General features: G+C 53.2%; 1 protein-coding gene across 1 annotated transcript in view; it reads left to right on the top strand.

The window, feature by feature from the left end:
- Positions 1-17,899, top strand: part of BAZ1A (bromodomain adjacent to zinc finger domain 1A) — a 758,495-nt gene that overhangs the window by 458,096 nt on the left and 282,500 nt on the right. Inside the window, exon 15 of the mRNA XM_085627428.1 lies at positions 8,223-8,327. Within this exon, the coding sequence (XP_085483554.1) occupies positions 8,223-8,327 (105 nt within the window). The remainder of the gene's footprint in view (positions 1-8,222; positions 8,328-17,899) is intronic.

Below are 17,899 nucleotides of genomic sequence, written 5' to 3'. Positions count from 1 at the left end.
AGTTAGAGGTAAGTATAGTTGTGAACACTTTTCTGGGTCAGGGCTGGGCACCAAGATCCAGCACTGGGAGTTCACCTAGGAGCAGGTGAGTAAATTCGTTTTTGTCACTTGGCTGATTTTTGGTGAATATTTGCAGTTTTGAAAAGTTCACACACAGAAGATTTTTGAAGCAAAAGCCAGTCAATGTTACCCTATGAGGAAAATGAAGTTAGCGGTTTAAGGGTAAGTACACGACTGGCAGAGTTGAAATTCCGGGCATGGACTCAGGGGTCCCCCAGTGTCAGGTAGGTACAGTTGGTTCACCCTCAGCGGTTTCAGGACGGCCGGGTGCAGAGAGAGTTAGGCCCAATGTTATCCTATGAGGGATAGGGGGGCCTTGGTTGGTGGCTGCTGACTAGCAGGCCACGCGGCTGTGGGAGCTGGGCTCCTGGTCACTTACTCAGGGCAAGTGGGGAAGTAGGTTAGTGTAGAGAGTGCACTGCCAGGGCCACTCGGGCGGCTGGGTGCAGGGTGCTTTTGAGCCTTCGGGCGCTCAATGGAAATCAATGGGAATGTCCCGGTTTGGAAAAAGGCTGCAGGCTCGGGGACGAGGAGGTTTCAGGTGCCACCACCACTTCGAGAGGTAAGTTGGGTAGTTGTAGGTTAGGTGGGTACCCCGGGATTGGGCACAGGGGGCCGCAAGGCACCGGGTGCAGGGGTGCCTTTTGACGTCGGGAATCTTACCCTCTGGTTGATCGCGGTTGGGGTGGCACTCGGTTCTGAGGCTGCAGGCTTCCTCCGGGATGTCGAGGGGGGTCCTTGGGTGCCGGACTCTGGGTCACAGTCGCCGTGGGGTCGTCCTCAGGGTCTTGGTCCACTCCGGCACTGGCCAGGCTTGGCTGGTGCAGAGTGTGTTGGGTCCGCGGTTCCGGGCTGCTGCCAGGGGTTAAAAATAGGTTTCTTGAGTAGAGCCTCTACTCATGGGAGTCCCAGGGGCTTAGAGCCAAAAGGTAGCCAGGTCCTCCGGGGTTGGTGAGGTTGCTGGCCACGAGAGATGCCGCGCTGGTGCAGGTTCGAGAGTCGACAGGCCGGTAGGGCTGGGGCCAAAGCAGTTGGTGTCGTCTTCTCTTTTTAGCAGTTGCAGGGCAGGTCCTTGTTCTTCTTGCTCTTCTTGTAGTTTTCTATCTGGAATCTGAGGAAGGAAGGTTCAGGGTGCCCCTAAATACTAGATTTAGGGGCGTTACAGGTAGGTGAAGGCCAGGGACCAATGGGTCCTTGTCCTGGGGTGGGTACACCCCCTATCCTGCCTCTCTCCTGTGGGAGGGGGGCAGTAGCCTAATCCTGATAGGGTAGGGCCTCCCATCTTCAAGATGGCGAGAGCCCGGAAATGTGCTTCACCTCGCCTCCCCCACCTGAGGAGTGGGGTGGGCAGGCTTGCACATCCCCTGTCCTTGTATGGGGTTTCCGGCCAAGCTTCCCGCCAGAGTGGGGGGTTGCAGTGGCCTGGGGAAACTCCAAATGGCGGCCTGCCTTTGAAGCTTCCCTTTGCTCATCCTGGGGGAGGAGATTTCTCACCTCACCCAGGATGTGCATTGTTGCAGGCCCGGGAGAGCAGGGGCTCTCCCACCCAGGGGTCCAGCAACGTGTCTGCTGTGTGGCAGCCTGGGCAGCCTCAGAGCAGACGTGGATTGTAAGTTAGCTGTAAGGGGGCATCTCTAAGATGCCCTCTGGGGTGCTTAGTACATTAAATCCTACACTGGCATCAGTGTGGGTTCAATGTGCTGAGAAGTTTGATACCAAACTTCCCAGGCTTCAGTGTGGCCAATATGGTGCTGTGGAGCTCGTGTTTGACAAGCTCTCAGCACCATGTACTCTTAAATGACAGCACTGCACTTACAGTGCCCAGGAATGGACCCGGGTACTGTAGGGGCACAGGGCTCCTGCTCCTGTGCCCACACCATAGGCGTAATGCACCCATCCAGAGGGGTGGCTGACATATGCTTTGGCAGTGTAGGTGATGGGCATGATACACAGTGATGTGTGCCATGTCGACTTTGTTTTGTCCTGCACCCAGACCCTCAGCCTGCAAGGGCAGTGTGTGTGTAAGGGTACAGGGCCTCTGAGGGTGGCACAATGAGTGCTGCAGCCCTTAGAGGCCTTCCCTGGCCACAAGGCCCTGGGTACCTAGGGTACCATTTACTAGGGGCTGACATGTGGCTAGGGTTTGCCAATTTGGAGTTTGTGTGGTTTAAGGAAGGAACATAGGCCCTGGGCACCTGATTGGCAGGAACCCATGGTACACTCAATCGAAGTACATTCAGCAATTTAGCAAACAATGGGGGCATACCATGCAAGAAAGATGGCACTTTATCACACAGACTCATGCTCCGATAACGGAAGGCCACGCCAGAGCGGGCCTTGGACTCTTACAGAATCCCTCTAAAGCAGAAACTGCCAGCAGAGTCGGAACCGGTTCTATACGAACGCCTGCATACGTCCTATCCGGATCCCCAGTCCTTTTCTCCGACGCCCTCCGACACGGACGCAATGGAGGATTACATGGGTGATGATACCACCTACCCTAGGGATATAGATCCTGAGGAGCAGCAGGACCCAGATCAGGCATGGGATGACCCTACAGACCAGGGTACCGCAACAGATACCCAGGACACGCAGCTTTACGGTGCAAAAACATCTCCCACAGAGGACACTGCCGCCTTCAATGCCCTCATAGAACGTGCTGCAACCAATCATGGAGTGCAACTCCACTCCGACACAGTTGAGGACGACTTCCTGGTGGACACTTTCGCCTCCTCTCAGCGGACTGTCAAGACTTTGCCTATGTTGAAAGGTGTCCTCAAGCCAGCAAAGGACATTTTCAAGGAAACAACCAGGGCACGGGTGCTGAACCCCAGGATTGAAAAAAAATACAAGCCTGCGCCTGGGGACCCTATGTACATTAGAGGTCAGTTACCTCTGGACTCCATGGTGGTTGCTAACGCTCGCAAACGAGCACACTCGCAGACAACAGGTGATGCTCCTCCCCCAGACAAGGAGTCCAAAGTGCTGGAGACCTCGGGCAAGAGGATTGCAGCTCAAGTAGCAAACATCTGGCGCATTGCCAATACACAGGCCCTCCTGGCTCGCTACGATCGTTCACACTACGACACGCTAGAGTCACTACTCCAACATCTGCCAGACGAATACAAGGAGGCAGCGGAGCTCCTCATCAGAGAGGGACAACTTCTTACAAACGCATCCATTAAGTGCGCACTAGATGCTGCCGACACAGCCGTGAGGGCGATAAACACCAGCGTCATGTTACGCCGCCACGCTTGGTTACGAATCTCCGGATTCAAACCAGAGATTCAAAACAACATCCTGAATCAGCCAGTCAACCCCGACTACTTATTCGGACCAGAAGTTGACACCACCTTAGAAAAGATAAAAAAGGACACTGACACTGCAAAGTCAATGGGGGCGCTGCAAACGCAGCAATTTCGTAGTGGCTCCTTTTGTCGCCCCGGGAATAGGGGAGCAGCTAGAGCACAGGGGTCACAGCAGCCATACAATAAAGGGGGCTCACAGAGCACCTACGATAAAAACAACAGAGGTGGATATCGTGGCTCCAGCACCAAGGGCAGAGGACGCGGTTATGGCAACACCAGGTCCTCACCCAAGAACAAACAGTGACGCCCTCTCCCTTCCCCCCGACCACATAACACTTGTCGGGGGGGACTCCAGCGGTTCCTGTCCACGTGGAAAGCCATCACCACGGACAGGTGGGTCAGGGATATTATCCAGCACGGTTACTGTCTCGAATTAACCTCCACTCCACCCACAATACCGCCAAAACACCGTCCTATGTCCGCAGAGCACTTAGCATTATTGCAAAACGAAGTGCTAAGTATGCTGCAAAAAGGTGCAATAGAGGTCGTGCCCGTCAACCAGCAGGGGACAGGGGTGTACTCCCTGTACTTCCTAATCCCAAAAAAGGACGGGTCGCTCAGACCTATACTAGACCTCAGACCCCTCAACCACTACATTCTGTCAGAGCATTTTCATATGCTCACCCTACAGCAGGTTCTCCCGCTGCTCAGACAGGGAGACTTCCTCGCCACACTAGACCTCAAAGATGCGTACTTCCACATACCCATCCACCCATCACACAGGAAATATCTCAGGTTCACTATTCAGGGACAGCACTATCAATTCAAAGTTCTCCCCTTCGGAGTGACAACAGCTCCCAGGGTTTTTACCAAGTGCCTAGCTACAGTGGCTGCACATCTACGGCGACGACACATTCACGTCTACCCTTACCTGGACGACTGGCTTGTTCAGGCAAAGTCAGCCCAGCAATGTGCCAGCCACATGTCCTTCACCATTCACCTCCTTCACAGTCTGGGATTCTCACTAAATTACCCAAAATCACATCTACAACCCGCACACGTACAACAGTACCTGGGCGCCACCATAGACACTCTGGCAGCCACAGCTCAGCCAAATTTGGTGAGGATCAACAGCATGCAACTGCTGATCTCAAAGTTCAAACCACAACACTCCCTTCCTGCGAGAGTGTTCATGCAGTTGATAGGCATGATGGCCTCCTGCATTTTCATAGTCCCGCACTCGAGACTACATATGCGCCCGCTTCAGGAGTGCCTAGCACGTCAATGGAATCAGGCTCACGGGCAATTAAAAGACCTAGTGTTGGTGAGCGGTCGGGCATACAACTCTCTGCATTGGTGGAATCCACAAAACCTTTGCAAGGGCCAACCGTTCCAGGAGCCTGTTCCACAAATAATACGGACGGCGGACGCGTCTCTCCAGGGATGGGGAGCTCATGTACTCAATTACACAGTGCAGGGACTATGGACAACACAGCAAAGGAAGATGCACATCAACCTTCTGGAACTGATGGCAATCTTCCTGGCAATGAAGGCGTTCAAAGTACACTTGTACAACAAAGTCGTGTTGATCCGGACGGACAACATGACTGCCATGTACTACATACAGAAGCAGGGAGGAACACACTCTCCACAGTTGTCTCATCTGGCTCAGAGCATGTGGAAGTGGGCCATTCAAAGGAACATATTCCTCATGGCGGAACACCTCCCGGGCAAAGACAACCAGATGGCGGATCTGCTCAGCAGACACAGCCACCAGATGCACGAGTGGGAGCTGCACCCATCAGTACTCCAACCGTACTTCCAACAGTGGGGTCATCCAGAGATAGACCTATTCGCCACAAACGAAAACGCAAAATGCCAAAGCTTTGCTGCCAGGTTCCCACATCCACAATCGCAGGGCAATGCGATATGGATGAACTGGTCCAGCAGATTTGCGTACGCTTTTCCCCCAGCGCCGTTAATACCACTGGTGGCACACAAACTGCGACAGCACTCACTGACGCTCATCCTAGTTGCTCCAACATGGGCGTGCCAGCCATGGTACACCACCTTTCTGGAACTTTCCGTGGTGCCGCATCAACGGCTGCGGATAAAACCTGCACTCCTAACGCAGAGCCATGGCGAAATTCAGCACCCAGATCCGCAACAGCTGAACCTGGCAATCTGGCTCCTGAAGTCTTAGAGTTTGGCTACCTAAACCTGCCACCTGACTGTATGGAGATCATCAAGGAGGCCAGGAGACCCACTACCAGAGCTTGCTATGCAGCTAAATGGAAACGGTTTGTCATTTACTGCACCCACAATGACATCAACCCGCTAGACGCATCCATTCAAAACATTATCTGTTACCTCTTACACCTATACCGATGCAATCTGGCATACACCTCAATACGCATCCATTTAACCGCAATAGCAGCCTATCTCCAGAACAGGCAGCACCTCTCTTTATTCAGAGTGCCTGCCATCAAAGCCTTCTTGGAGGGACTCAAACGAGTAATTTCCCCCAAGACACCCGCCAGCATCAGTGTGGAACCTCAACTTAGTCCTCACCAGACTAATGGGTCCACCCTTTGAACCTCTCCGCTCATGTGAGATTCAATTCCTCACCTGGAAAGTAGCTTTCCTAGTCGCAATCACTTCGTTAAGAAGAGTTAGTGAACTCCAGGCACTAACCATTCAAGAGCCATTCATACAGGTTCACGCAAACAGGGTCGTACTGCGTACCAACCCCAAATTCCTGCCTAAAGTAATATCGCAGTTCCACATGAATCAAACTATTGATCTGCCCGTTTTCTTTCAGAATCCACAAAATGTCGCTGAAAGAATGCTCCATACACTAGATGTAAAGAGGGCCCTCATGTACTATATTGACAGAACTAAACACTTTAGGAAGACAAAACAACTTTTCGTTGCCTTTTCTCCACAACACAAAGGCAACGCCATTTCCAAAGCAGGTATAGCCAGATGGATCGTTAAATGTATTCAAATTTGCTATAAAAAGGCTAAACGCACATTAACGATTTCCCCCACGAGCCCACTCAACACGTAAGTTAGGGGCATCCATGGCTTTCCTGGGAAACATTCCTTTACAGGAAATATGTAGAGCAGCCACATGGTCCACTATACATACATTTACCAAACACTACTGTGTAGATGTACACTCCAAACAGCAGGCAGCTGTAGGACAGGCTGTTCTCAAAACTCTCTTTCAGACTGCTGCAGCTGGCACTGGTAGCCGCCGCTAATAGGAGGTACTGCTATGTATTCTATGCACAGATATGAATTCAGCAGCCCACATGCCTCGAACTGAATATGCTACTTACCAGTATGCATCTGTTCTTGGCATGTAGGGCTGCTGACATTCATATCGCCCACCCTCCTCCCCGGCGCCTGTAGCAGCTGCAGCTCTCAGAATTACTGTAAGCATGGTCATCACTTCCTGTATCTACTCCATCACTGCCACAATGGCGAAAAACAATCTGAGGATGGAGAGGATGCCCATGCGCACTGTGGTCCAGGGGAGGAGTCACCTATCGAAGGATACTTCGAAGACTCTTCCAGGACAACAACGTGCAAACATCCGGACCCAACACTAGGCGGCGATCTATGCACAGATATGAATGTCAGCAGCCCTACATGCCAAGAACAGATGCATACTGGTAAGTAGCTTATTCACTACACAGTCTATGCAAAATGTGTATCTACAGCACACATGCCTCGTACGGCTAAGGTTACTTACCCTGTAAGCATCTGTTCTTGGTATGAAGAGCTGTAGATTTACATGCTCCCTTCCTCCTCCCCGGACCCATATGGTTGTTGCAGTTCTTATTACTTACATTATACATGCATGGACATCTCTATACTACACTTACTCCATTCTCACCCTCCTGCTGGAAAACAATCTAACAATTGAGTCGATGCCCGTGCGTCCTACACTAAAAAGTCATCTTGCCTCGTGACTGGTAAAGGCTTCTTCGAAGAAAAACAACTTGCAAATATCCGGACCCAACACTAGATGGCAGGAGTATGCAAAGCATGTGAATCTACAGCTCTACATGCCAAGAACAGATGCTTACTGGGTAAGTAACATCCTTACATGACAAGTAGTCCTGTAGATTGACATTTACACACCTTCCTTCCCAGAAGCTTGCATTGATAGCACATTTACACCTTCTTTAACAATTTGCATTGCTCATAGCGTACATTATATTCTTATTCTAAACCTCATGTTCACTGCTCACCTGCTGAGTGGAAATCAATCTAGGTTAACCTTTGCTCTTGCACATTGTGGACTTAGTAAGGAGTTCTGTGACGTGAAAACGCGTTGTAATGTCAGAGCTCAACACTAGATAGCCGGAGTATGCAGAGCATATGAATCTGCAGCACAGTACGATATGAACACGGTGAGTTACATTTATGTTGCTGATTAATCCGGGATGTGTATTTGCTGGTCAGCAGATCGCTGGTCTGGTAAGCGCCTGAAGTGCATTGTGTGGGGCGCTCTAGCGCAGGAAGGCTGGCGGGATTGAACGCATCCACAGAACCATTGTCCAAAGTGTCACCAATAGGTACAGGTACAAGGGGTGGCAGGAAAGACGGTTCAGGGGGGCAAGCACCTACCTTATCTTATAGTAAAGTCTGCATAGGAGGCTGTATTTGACCGTTCAGTAGCTTGGCCTTGACTGGTTAAGGAGAGAGGATGTTAAGTTCTTGTTGCTAAAACACTTAAATGTTGCAGACCCCGGCCCAGCTGCTAGTGCGCACAGAGATGTGATGCTTTTTGACGATCCTTAGACTCTGGCAGTAATTGCAGCTCTTCCTTCGCTTACTTAGGATTCGTAAGCGTAAAGAGGAGAAGCTGAAGGAACAGGAGATGAAGATGAAAGAGATACAAGAAAGACTAAAGGAACACGAGAACAGAGTCTTAAATGAAACTGGGTGAGTAGAAACACTTGAGAAATGAATCCTGATAACATTTGCCCATTCGATAAGTGTTTGATCATGTTTGGAGACTGCTAGAAAATGTCAGAGCTTCGGATCTGTAGGCAGGAATGTAAATGTAGGTGGGCTGAACAAATGATTGATACGGTGCACTCGTCTTTCCTGCTGAAGATCTCGTTGTGAAGGTGCTGCTGGTGACATTGTGTAGAGTTCCCCAGTGTGAATGCAGAGATGGAGAAGGCATTCACCTTTGCAAAGAGTTTGGCATCCAGCCCGCAGACCGTTGGCAATTCCGCCAACTGACTCACCGCCTGGGGGTGACCTTGGGGCTGGCGCCGCTTCGTCACCAGTCCTCCGTATCTTCATGCACCAGGGCCTGATCTTAGGCCTCTATGGTGTACTCAAAGTTCTGCACTCTGGTCCATTGAGTGTTGTGACGCAGCTTTATACCTAGGAGGTGTGGGCTTCCCTCTTGGAGGGGCATGACCAGATCCTTTGAGAATCTCTGCTCAAATTCCTGTATTTCAGGGTGTTGCATGATTGGTATTGGTCGCCGTGGAAACTTAAGTGGGCCATGTCGCTGACTCACGACCGCTGCTGGAGATGTGATGATGATCGCTGTGATCTGCTTCATATCCTCTGGATGTGTCTGTCCATTTTGGCCTACTGGGCAAGTATATGGTCTCAGTTCCTAGTTACTGTTCCTTCCCAGTAAACTGTCCCTTGCTCTTCTCCACAATATCAGATCTGCCAGACCTTACCTCCCAATGTAGGAAAGTGAGTGTTGAGGCATATGAGCTGCAGATCACACACTAAGGATAAGATCGCCATCTGGTGTTGGGCTCGGATGATTGCAGGTTGTCGTAGTATTCGGAAGAAGTCTTTGGTCACGAGATAGGTGACTCCTCCTCTGCACAACAGTGCGCATGGGCATCCACTCCATCCTCAGATTTTTTTTTTCCGCCATTGGGTTCGGATGAACTTTTTTCCGCTTCAACAGAAAACTTCTAGCAATCACAACAACTCTCTCTAAAACTTACAACTTGACGTCGAAATCCCATCGGACCGGCTCCGGATCGGATGATGGAAAGGACACCCTTTAAAAAATGCCCCCAATGTGGAGCAAAGTTCCCCCACAGTGATCACCACGAGGTCTGTAATCTGTGCCTCTCGCCGGACCACAATTAATCCAGCTGACCGAAGAGCTCGACGCCATATCATGGCCAAACCGGCTCCAGAACCAGACGACATCTTTGCCCAGGATGTCCCTGACGACGATTCCTCGAGGCCGACGATTCTGATCCGGGGCAGCGTGTGAGTACCAGCTCCCCTACCCCAACCCCACCAAAAAAGACATTGGTCAAGACTCTGCCAGCTGGGCCCAGTCGCGACCCAAAATCATCTTCAGAAGCCCCGCCCCCGGGCCCGGCTCCGAAGAAAAATAAGCCTGCAGGTGGCTCGGGCTCGAGCAAACCTCATATTATTGTGCCTACAATACCTTCGGCACCGAAGCAGGCTCCAAGGCCGAAATCTCCATCGGCACAGAAACGTCACTCGGCACCGACGTCTCCACCGGCACCGAAACATTCTTCGGCACCGAAATCTCCACCGGATCCGAAAAGTTCTTCGGCACAAAAAACATCCTCGGTGCCGAAAAAAGTCCACAAAGAATCTGCCGATCTCACAAAATCCAGATCGAAAACCCAAAAAGTCGGCGCCAAAGCCACCTTCGGACACAGAGGAACTTTTTCGCCCAGATCCAACGCAAAAACGAATTTACATCAACCCTAAAACCGGACATGTCACAGCTGTGCCATACAAGAAAAGGAAGCTGGACACAACACCTCCTCCAGCTCCTCTAAAGAAGGACTGTGCCACTTCACCCATACGTCCTTCCTCTCCTCTATTACCTCCTATCCCATCCCCCCCACCCCCACCTCCCTTCTCCTCTACCATCTCCTTCTCACACACCACCTCCACAGGATGATGATGATTTAGGGGGAGGGGGAGACCCGGATTTCCTTAATGATCCTAATGATCCCTTTACACTCCCGGACACGGCACCCATAGATGACTGGGCTTACCCTATGACTGACATGCCTGATCCCACTCCATACCCCTCAAAACCCTCCCCTCCTGATGACCATTTAGGGTTTGGTCAGCTCATAAACAGGGCGGCAATGTTCCATGGCGTCACCATGCACACAGACACACCTGAAGAAGACTTTCTCCTCTCCACCTTTGAGCAGTCGCAAAAAAACGTTCACATTCTGCCCATGATTAAAGGAGTGATAAAGCACGCCACTGAGGTTTTTAAAGACCCTGTTAGGGCCAGGGTTCTTAACCCCCGGATCGAAAAAAAATACAGACCGGCACCACAGGATCCTGCGTACATCAAAGCGCAACTCCCCTTAGACTCTTTAGTCGTGTCAAATGCCAGAAAGCGGGCAAACTCCCAAACAACTGGAGACACACCGCCCCCAGACAAGGAGTCTAAGCTCTTGGAGGCTTCCGGCAAAAGGGTTGCCGCACAAGCTGCTAACCACTGGCGTATTGCCAATACACAAGCCCTATTGGCTCGCTATGATAGGGCTCATTATGATCAACTAGAGGACCTTTTGCAACACCTGCCTGATCAATACAAATCCCAGGTCAATGACCTCCTCCAAGAGGGCAAACTAATATCAAATGCCTCAATCAGATGTGCATTAGACGCAGCGGACCCCGCCTCTAGGGCAGTCAACACAAGCGTATTACTTAGACGCCACGCATGGCTCCGCATTTCCGGCTTTAAGCCGGAAGTACAAACAACCATTTTTGCTCAACCCTTTAATCAGGAGCAACTATTTGGACCCGCAGTAGACCCTGCATTAGAAAAGATGAAGAAGGATAATGAGACTGCCAAATCAATGGGAGCATTAGTCTTCTCAACCCAGAGGCTCCTTTCGACGCTCCTTTTATAGGGGAGCCTCCAAAAATGTGGGAACAGACACCTCTTCCACCTTCAAAACATCAGGACAAACATCCCCTAACAGAGGATATTTTAGAGGAGGTTACAGGGGAAACCATACCGAGGGCCGGGCAACACCAACACCAGCACCTCTCCAGCCACTAAACAGTGACTTGCCACCACTCCCCCCAGACCATTCCACTCCGGTCGGTGGAAGACTTCAACAGTTCCTACCTGTCTGGAATTCCATCACAACAGACAGGTGGGTAAGACAAATTATCCAGTCTGGCTACTGCCTCGAACTCATAAACACCCCCCCCAAACATACCACCCAAACACCGTCCCATGTCGTCTCACCACCTCACGCTCCTCAAACAGGAAATTCAGTCTTTGCTTCAAAAACACGCAATAGAACCAGTTTCACTCCAACATCAGGGCACAGGAGTATATTCTCTATACTTCCTCATTCCCAAAAAGGACAAAACCGTAAGACCCATACTAGACCTCAGACTACTAAACCAGTATATACAATCAGATCACTTCCACATGATCACTCTCCAGCAGGTCCTTCCATTACTTCAACAAGGCGACTTCCTTGCCACATTAGACCTCAAGGACGCATATTTTCACATCCCTATGCATCCCGCGCACAGGAAGTATCTACGATAAGTGGTAGACGGTCAGCACTATCAGTTTACAGTTCTCCCATTCGGAGTAACAACCGCACCCAGGGTATTCACCAAATGTTTGGCAGTTGTGGCAGCATATCTCAGGAGACAACAAATCCATGTCTTCCCCTATCTGGACGATTGGCTCATAAAAGCCAATACTCTCGACAACTGCGTTCTCCACACTCACCGCACTATTCAAACCCTACACAACTTTGGATTTACCATCAACTATCCCAAATCTCAACTGCAACCCTCCCACGTACATCAATACCTGGGAGCTGCCATAGATACATCCAAGGCCATAGCTTATCCCAGCACAGCCAGGATAGCCAACATACAAAATCTCATCAAAAAATTTCAAACCCAACACTCTCTTCCAGCAAGAATGTTTATGCAACTCTTATGCATGATGGCGTCATGCATCTCCATAGTACCCCACGCACGCCTTCAAATGCGTCCCTTACAGGAATGTCTACCACAACAGTGGAACCAGGCCCACGGACAACTTACCGATCTGGTGTTGGTGGACAGCCGCTCACTTCGTTCTCTGAAGTGGTGGAACACCATCCACCTGTCCAAAGGGCGGCCGTTCTTAGAGCCTCTTCCACAAATTGTGCTGACCACCGACGCATCTCTCACAGGGTGGGGAGCCCACCTCCTTCAACACACCACTCAGGGCAAGTGGACCACTCAACAAAAACAGCTCCACATCAATCACCTAGAACTACTGGCGGTGTTCCTAGCACTCAAATCCTTCCAAGTGCATCTAAAAAACAGAACTGTCCTCATCCGCACGGACAACATGACCACAATGTATTGCATACAGAAGCAGGGGGGGACACATTCTCTACAACTGTCCCAACTTGCACAACAAATCTGGAGATGGGCAATTCCCCAAAACATCTACCTGCTAGCAGAACACCTCCCAGGGGTTCAGAACCAGGTGGCCGACCTCCTAAGTCGCCACTCACAGCAAATACACGAATGGGAATTACACCCCAAAGTCCTACTCCCATTCTTCCAAAAGTGGGGACAACCAGACATAGACCTGTTCGCCACACAAGAAAACGCAAAATGCCCAACCTTCGCCACCAGGTTTCCACACCCACAGTCAAAGGGCAATGCGATATGGATGAACTGGTCAGGCAGATTTGCGTGCGCTTTTCCGCCTCTCCCACTCATTCCATTTGTGGTACGCAAACTGAAAGAAACACGTTAGTTAGATTCCTCACCTTAGAATATCCCCAGGCGTCAGACTGGATCCGGAAGATTTTTCGTCAGCAATACCCCTTGCGCGTCAGTCTGCGGCGTCGTGCGCCGGAATGACGTCGTCGGAGTACTTAGACGCCGCCCTCGCGAGCTGACGTCAGTTCTTCTTTTTTCCGCGCCAGTAAGCGCAGATCCGGGAGAGCTACCCCTTTAGTCACTTTTTGACTAACTTTTTCGATCCTTTTTGATCTTGTCTCGACTCCGGTGCCGGTAGGATGCCTGGTTTTAAAGCCTGTGCTGACTGTAACCGCCTGATGTCGGTTACGGACCATCACCGCCGGTGCCTTTACTGCTTGGGCCTCGACCACGTCGCGGAGTCGTGTTCGGACTGCAAGGCCCCGACCTCGAAGGCTAGACTGGAGCGGTCCTGTAAGCTTCTCGAGATTCGCCACTCGGCTCCGCGAGCCTCTCGATCCCGGTCCAGGAGGAGGTCCAAGGATCGGTCGTGGAGCCGCAGCCGACGTCACCATCGGTCGTCGGGATCCAAGTCTTCGGGTAAGTCGAAGCATTCCAAGAAGTCCAAGAGGCGACACCGCTCTTCGAACTCCCCTCGCCGGTCGCGCGACTCGGCCGAGGGTCAGGGTGGTTCCACCCCCGCGGCTCCGGCGGAGCCGCAGGCGCCGCGCAATTCCCCATACCCACCGGTCCCTGGGACTGACGCGACGCCGGCGGAGGTCAGTGCCTTCCTCTCGGCCATGAGGAGCCTGGCTCCGCCGTCGACGCCCGCTGGCGCGCCTTCAGGCCCCGCGGGCCCGACTATGCTGCCTTGCCTGCCGGCGGCTCCGGCCCCGGCGCCGTTGACGGCTCCTGCCTTGACGCCGCAAGCGCCCGAGGGACCCGTTCCAGAGTCCCCGCCGACGCCGGTCGACCTCGTCACGCCTCCTCCGCCGGCGTCGACACCGGTACCACCCCCGACGCCGACTCTGCTCGACGTCGAGCCCCAGTTCAGCCCCGCTCCGGGCCAGGCGCCGATACGGCGTCGATGGACGCCGCGTTCGGCGCCGCTGGAGACACATTATGTCTATCGCCCGGCTCCGCTCCTTCCTCCTGTATACCAGGAATCGGATGATGGGGACAACTGGGAGGGATCCGAGGATCCTATGGCCGTTCAGGCTCAAATGTCACAGGACTGGGCAGATGAACTGGGGGAGGCCAGTGGCCTGGATACCTCTTCGGACACTGGATTAGTCTCCCCTCCGACTGTGGCTTCGGAGGAGGGCGCTGCTTTCTCTGTGGTGCTGCGCAAGGCGGCCGCAGCCCTTGGGCTCGAGCTGCCTGCCGTGGCTGTGAGGACTAACGTCCTTACTGAGGTGCTTCAGTCTGCAGCAAGCTCCACTGAGCCTCTGCTGCAATTCAATGAGGCCCTCATTGACGTTCTGCAGGGCACCTGGTCCAAGCCCTCCACAGTTCCTCCTGTGGACAGGAACGTCGCCAGGCGCCACCGCCCTGCTCCGGGCGACCCCAGTTTTCTGTCCCAACACCCTACCCCCGAGAGCCTGGTTATCCAGGCCTCTACCTCCCAATCCTCCCTCCCGACCGCCCCGCCGGACCGGGATTCCAAGAGACTGGAACAGATGGGCAAGAAGCTGTTCTCCTCCCTTAGTTTGGGCCTGCGGTCTTTGAACACCGCCTGTCTCTTGGACCGTTATTCCCACTCTCTGTGGGATGCGGTGGAGGACGTGCTGCCCCTGTGTCCGGAGGAGGTCCGGACACGACTTACCCAGGCTCTGGCCGATGGGAGGGATGCAGCGCCACATGCTATCCGATGTGGGCTTGACACTACGGACTCGCTGGGTAGGGCAATTTCTACCACAGTGGCACTTAGACGTCACGCCTGGCTGCGGTCCACGTCATTTTCGGGCGATGTCCAGAGCACTCTCATGGACATGCCCTTTGATGGCACTCGCCTTTTTGGGGAGAAAGCGGACAGTGCGCTGAATCGCTTTAAAGACTCCCGGGCTACGGCCAAGTCCTTGGGCCTCTCGGCCCCGCGGTCGCAAACTTCCGCTTTTCGCCCCTTTCGTGGCCAAGGAAGGGGTGCCTCCTCACGTACGCCTAGCCACCAGCCGCAGAACCAACCTGCGCGCGGTCGGACGTGGTTTCCGCCGAGGCGGTTCTGGAGGACGACTAGGTCAGCCCACATCCACTCCGGCAGCATCCGCCTTAAAGCCTTCCTAGTCCGAGCTTTCAGGCCCATTCCACGCCAGTGGGCGGCAGGGTTCGCCATCACCTGCTCCACTGGCGGTCCATCACATCGGACAGGTGGGTGCTGCAAATCGTCCGAAGGGGCTACTCCCTCCCCTTCGAGATGACCCCTCCAGCCATGCCACCGCAGCACCACCGTATCTCGGGGGATCATTTGAATCTTCTCCACGAGGAAGTTTCTGCCCTCTTGGCCAAGGGGGCCGTCGAGCGCGTTCCGAGCCCAGAAGTAGGTTGTGGTTGTTATTCCCACTACTTTCTGGTTCCCAAGAAGGGCAAAGGGGGCCTACGCCCTATCTTGGACCTCCGGAACGTCAATGCCTTCCTCCGGAAGGAAAGGTTCAAGATGTTAACTTTGGCTCAGGTTCTAGCTGCCCTAGACCCTGGAGACTGGATGGTAGCGTTGGACTTGCAGGACGCATATTTCCACATCCCCGTCCTGCCGGCCCACCGGCGTTACCTGCGGTTCACGGTGGGCCAAGAGCACTTTCAGTTTACCGTGCTCCCCTTCGGCCTCACCAGTGCCCCTCGGGTGTTCACGAAAGTGATGGCGGTGGTCGCAGCTCATCTGCGCAGATCAGGGGTTCCAGTCTTCCCCTATCTCGACGACTGGTTGTTGAAGGCGGGCTCGCCCCAGGCAGTCGTCTCCCACCTCCAGACTACGGCGGATCTCCTGCATTTGCTGGAGTTTTCCATCAACGTGCCCAAGTCACACCTGAGTCCCTCTCAGAAGCTCCTCTTCATCGGAGCGGTTCTCGATTCGGCGCAGTTCCGGGTCTATCCGCCGGAACAGCAGGTCCGGGATATACAGGCCCTGATTCCCATCTTTCGGCCTCTATCCCGGGTTTCGGTCAGGTTAGTGTTGCGGCTTCTGGGGCTGATGGCCTCCTGCATCCTACTAGTGCATCACGCCAGGCGGCGCATGCGGGCTCTACAGTGGGACCTGAAGTTTCAGTGGGCCCAGCATCACGGCAACCTGTCCGACCATGTCTTGATCTCGGAGGGCACTGCACAGCAGTTGCAGTGGTGGCTCACGGACCGCGATTGGGTCAAGGGCAAGAGCCTCTCCCTTCCCCAACCGGAGCATGTCGTAGTGACGGATGCGTCCCTCCTGGGATGGGGTGGCCATATGGGAGAGGCGGAGATCAAAGGCCTCTGGTCTCCGGCGGAGTCTCGTCTCCACATCAACCTGTTGGAGTTGAGAGCGATCCGACTTGCACTGAAAGCCTTCCTTCCCTCTGTCAGGGGAAGTGTTGTGCAGGTCTTCACGGACAACACCACCGCCATGTGGTATTGCAACAAACAAGGCGGGGTGGGGTCGTGGACCCTTTGTCAGGAGGCTCTGCGCCTCTGGACGTGGCTGGAACACCAGGGCGTCACCCTAGTGGTTCAACATTTGGCGGGCTCTCTGAACGCCAGAGCAGACGAACTCAGCCGCCGATGCATGATGGATCACGAATGGCGCCTGAACTCCGAAGTGGCGCAAGGTCTCTTTCAGCAGTGGGGAGAGCCTTGGTTAGATCTATTCGCCACCGAAGAGAACGCGCAATGTCAGCAGTTCTGCGCGTTGGAATTTCCAAGTCGGCACTCGCTCGGCGACGCTTTTAGTCACGAGTGGAGTTGCGGTCTGTTGTACGCCTTTCCGCCTATACCACTTCTGCCCAGAGTGCTGAAGAAGATCAGGCACGACCAGGCCCAAGTCATCTTGGTGGCTCCGGATTGGGCACGAAGGTACTGGTATCCCGAGCTACTCAGTATGTTGACCGATCCTCCGATACGTCTGCCCCTTCGGGAGGATCTTCTGTCGCAGCAGCAGGGGACGGTCCTCCACCCGAACCTGTCCAGCCTCCACCTCCATGCGTGGAGATTGAGCGGCGGCAGTTGATGCCATTTGACTTGCCTCCTGAAGTCTGTGATATCATTCTGGCAGCCAGGCGTCCCTCCACAAAGACGGTATACGCCTGCCGGTGGAACAAATTTGTGGCATGGTGCACAGCAAAGGCTGTGGATCCCCTTTCCGCCCCTCTTTCTGAGGTTCTACTGTTTCTTCTTTCTTTGGCCCGGCAGGGCTCTGCCCTGGGCACCCTGAAAGGTTATCTTGCTGCCATCTCTGCCTTCTTGCGGCTTCCTGATCAGCCTTCTCTTTTCAAGTCCCCTGTGGTTACACGCTTTCTAAAAGGCATTACTCACACGTTCCCTCCTGTCCCTTTTGTAATGCCTCAGTGGGACTTGAATCTTGTTCTCACATTTCTAATGTGTGCTCCCTTTGAGCCTCTTCATAATTGTCCTCTTCGTCTGCTGACGCTTAAGACTGCTTTTCTGGTAGCCATCACCTCGGCTAGACGGGTGAGTGAGCTCCAGGCTTTATCTTCAAAGCCTCCTTTTCTCTCTGTTCATCCGGACAAGGTTAAACGGACCATCTCTCGGTGGGTCGTTTTGTGCATCAAAATTTGTTACTCCTTGGCAAAAAAGGACCC

The sequence above is a fragment of the Triturus cristatus genome, chromosome 9 (assembly GCF_964204655.1).
Source record: "Triturus cristatus chromosome 9, aTriCri1.1, whole genome shotgun sequence".
Classification (NCBI taxonomy): Eukaryota; Metazoa; Chordata; class Amphibia; order Caudata; family Salamandridae; genus Triturus; species Triturus cristatus.
This window is presented reverse-complemented; position numbering and strand designations above follow the sequence as displayed.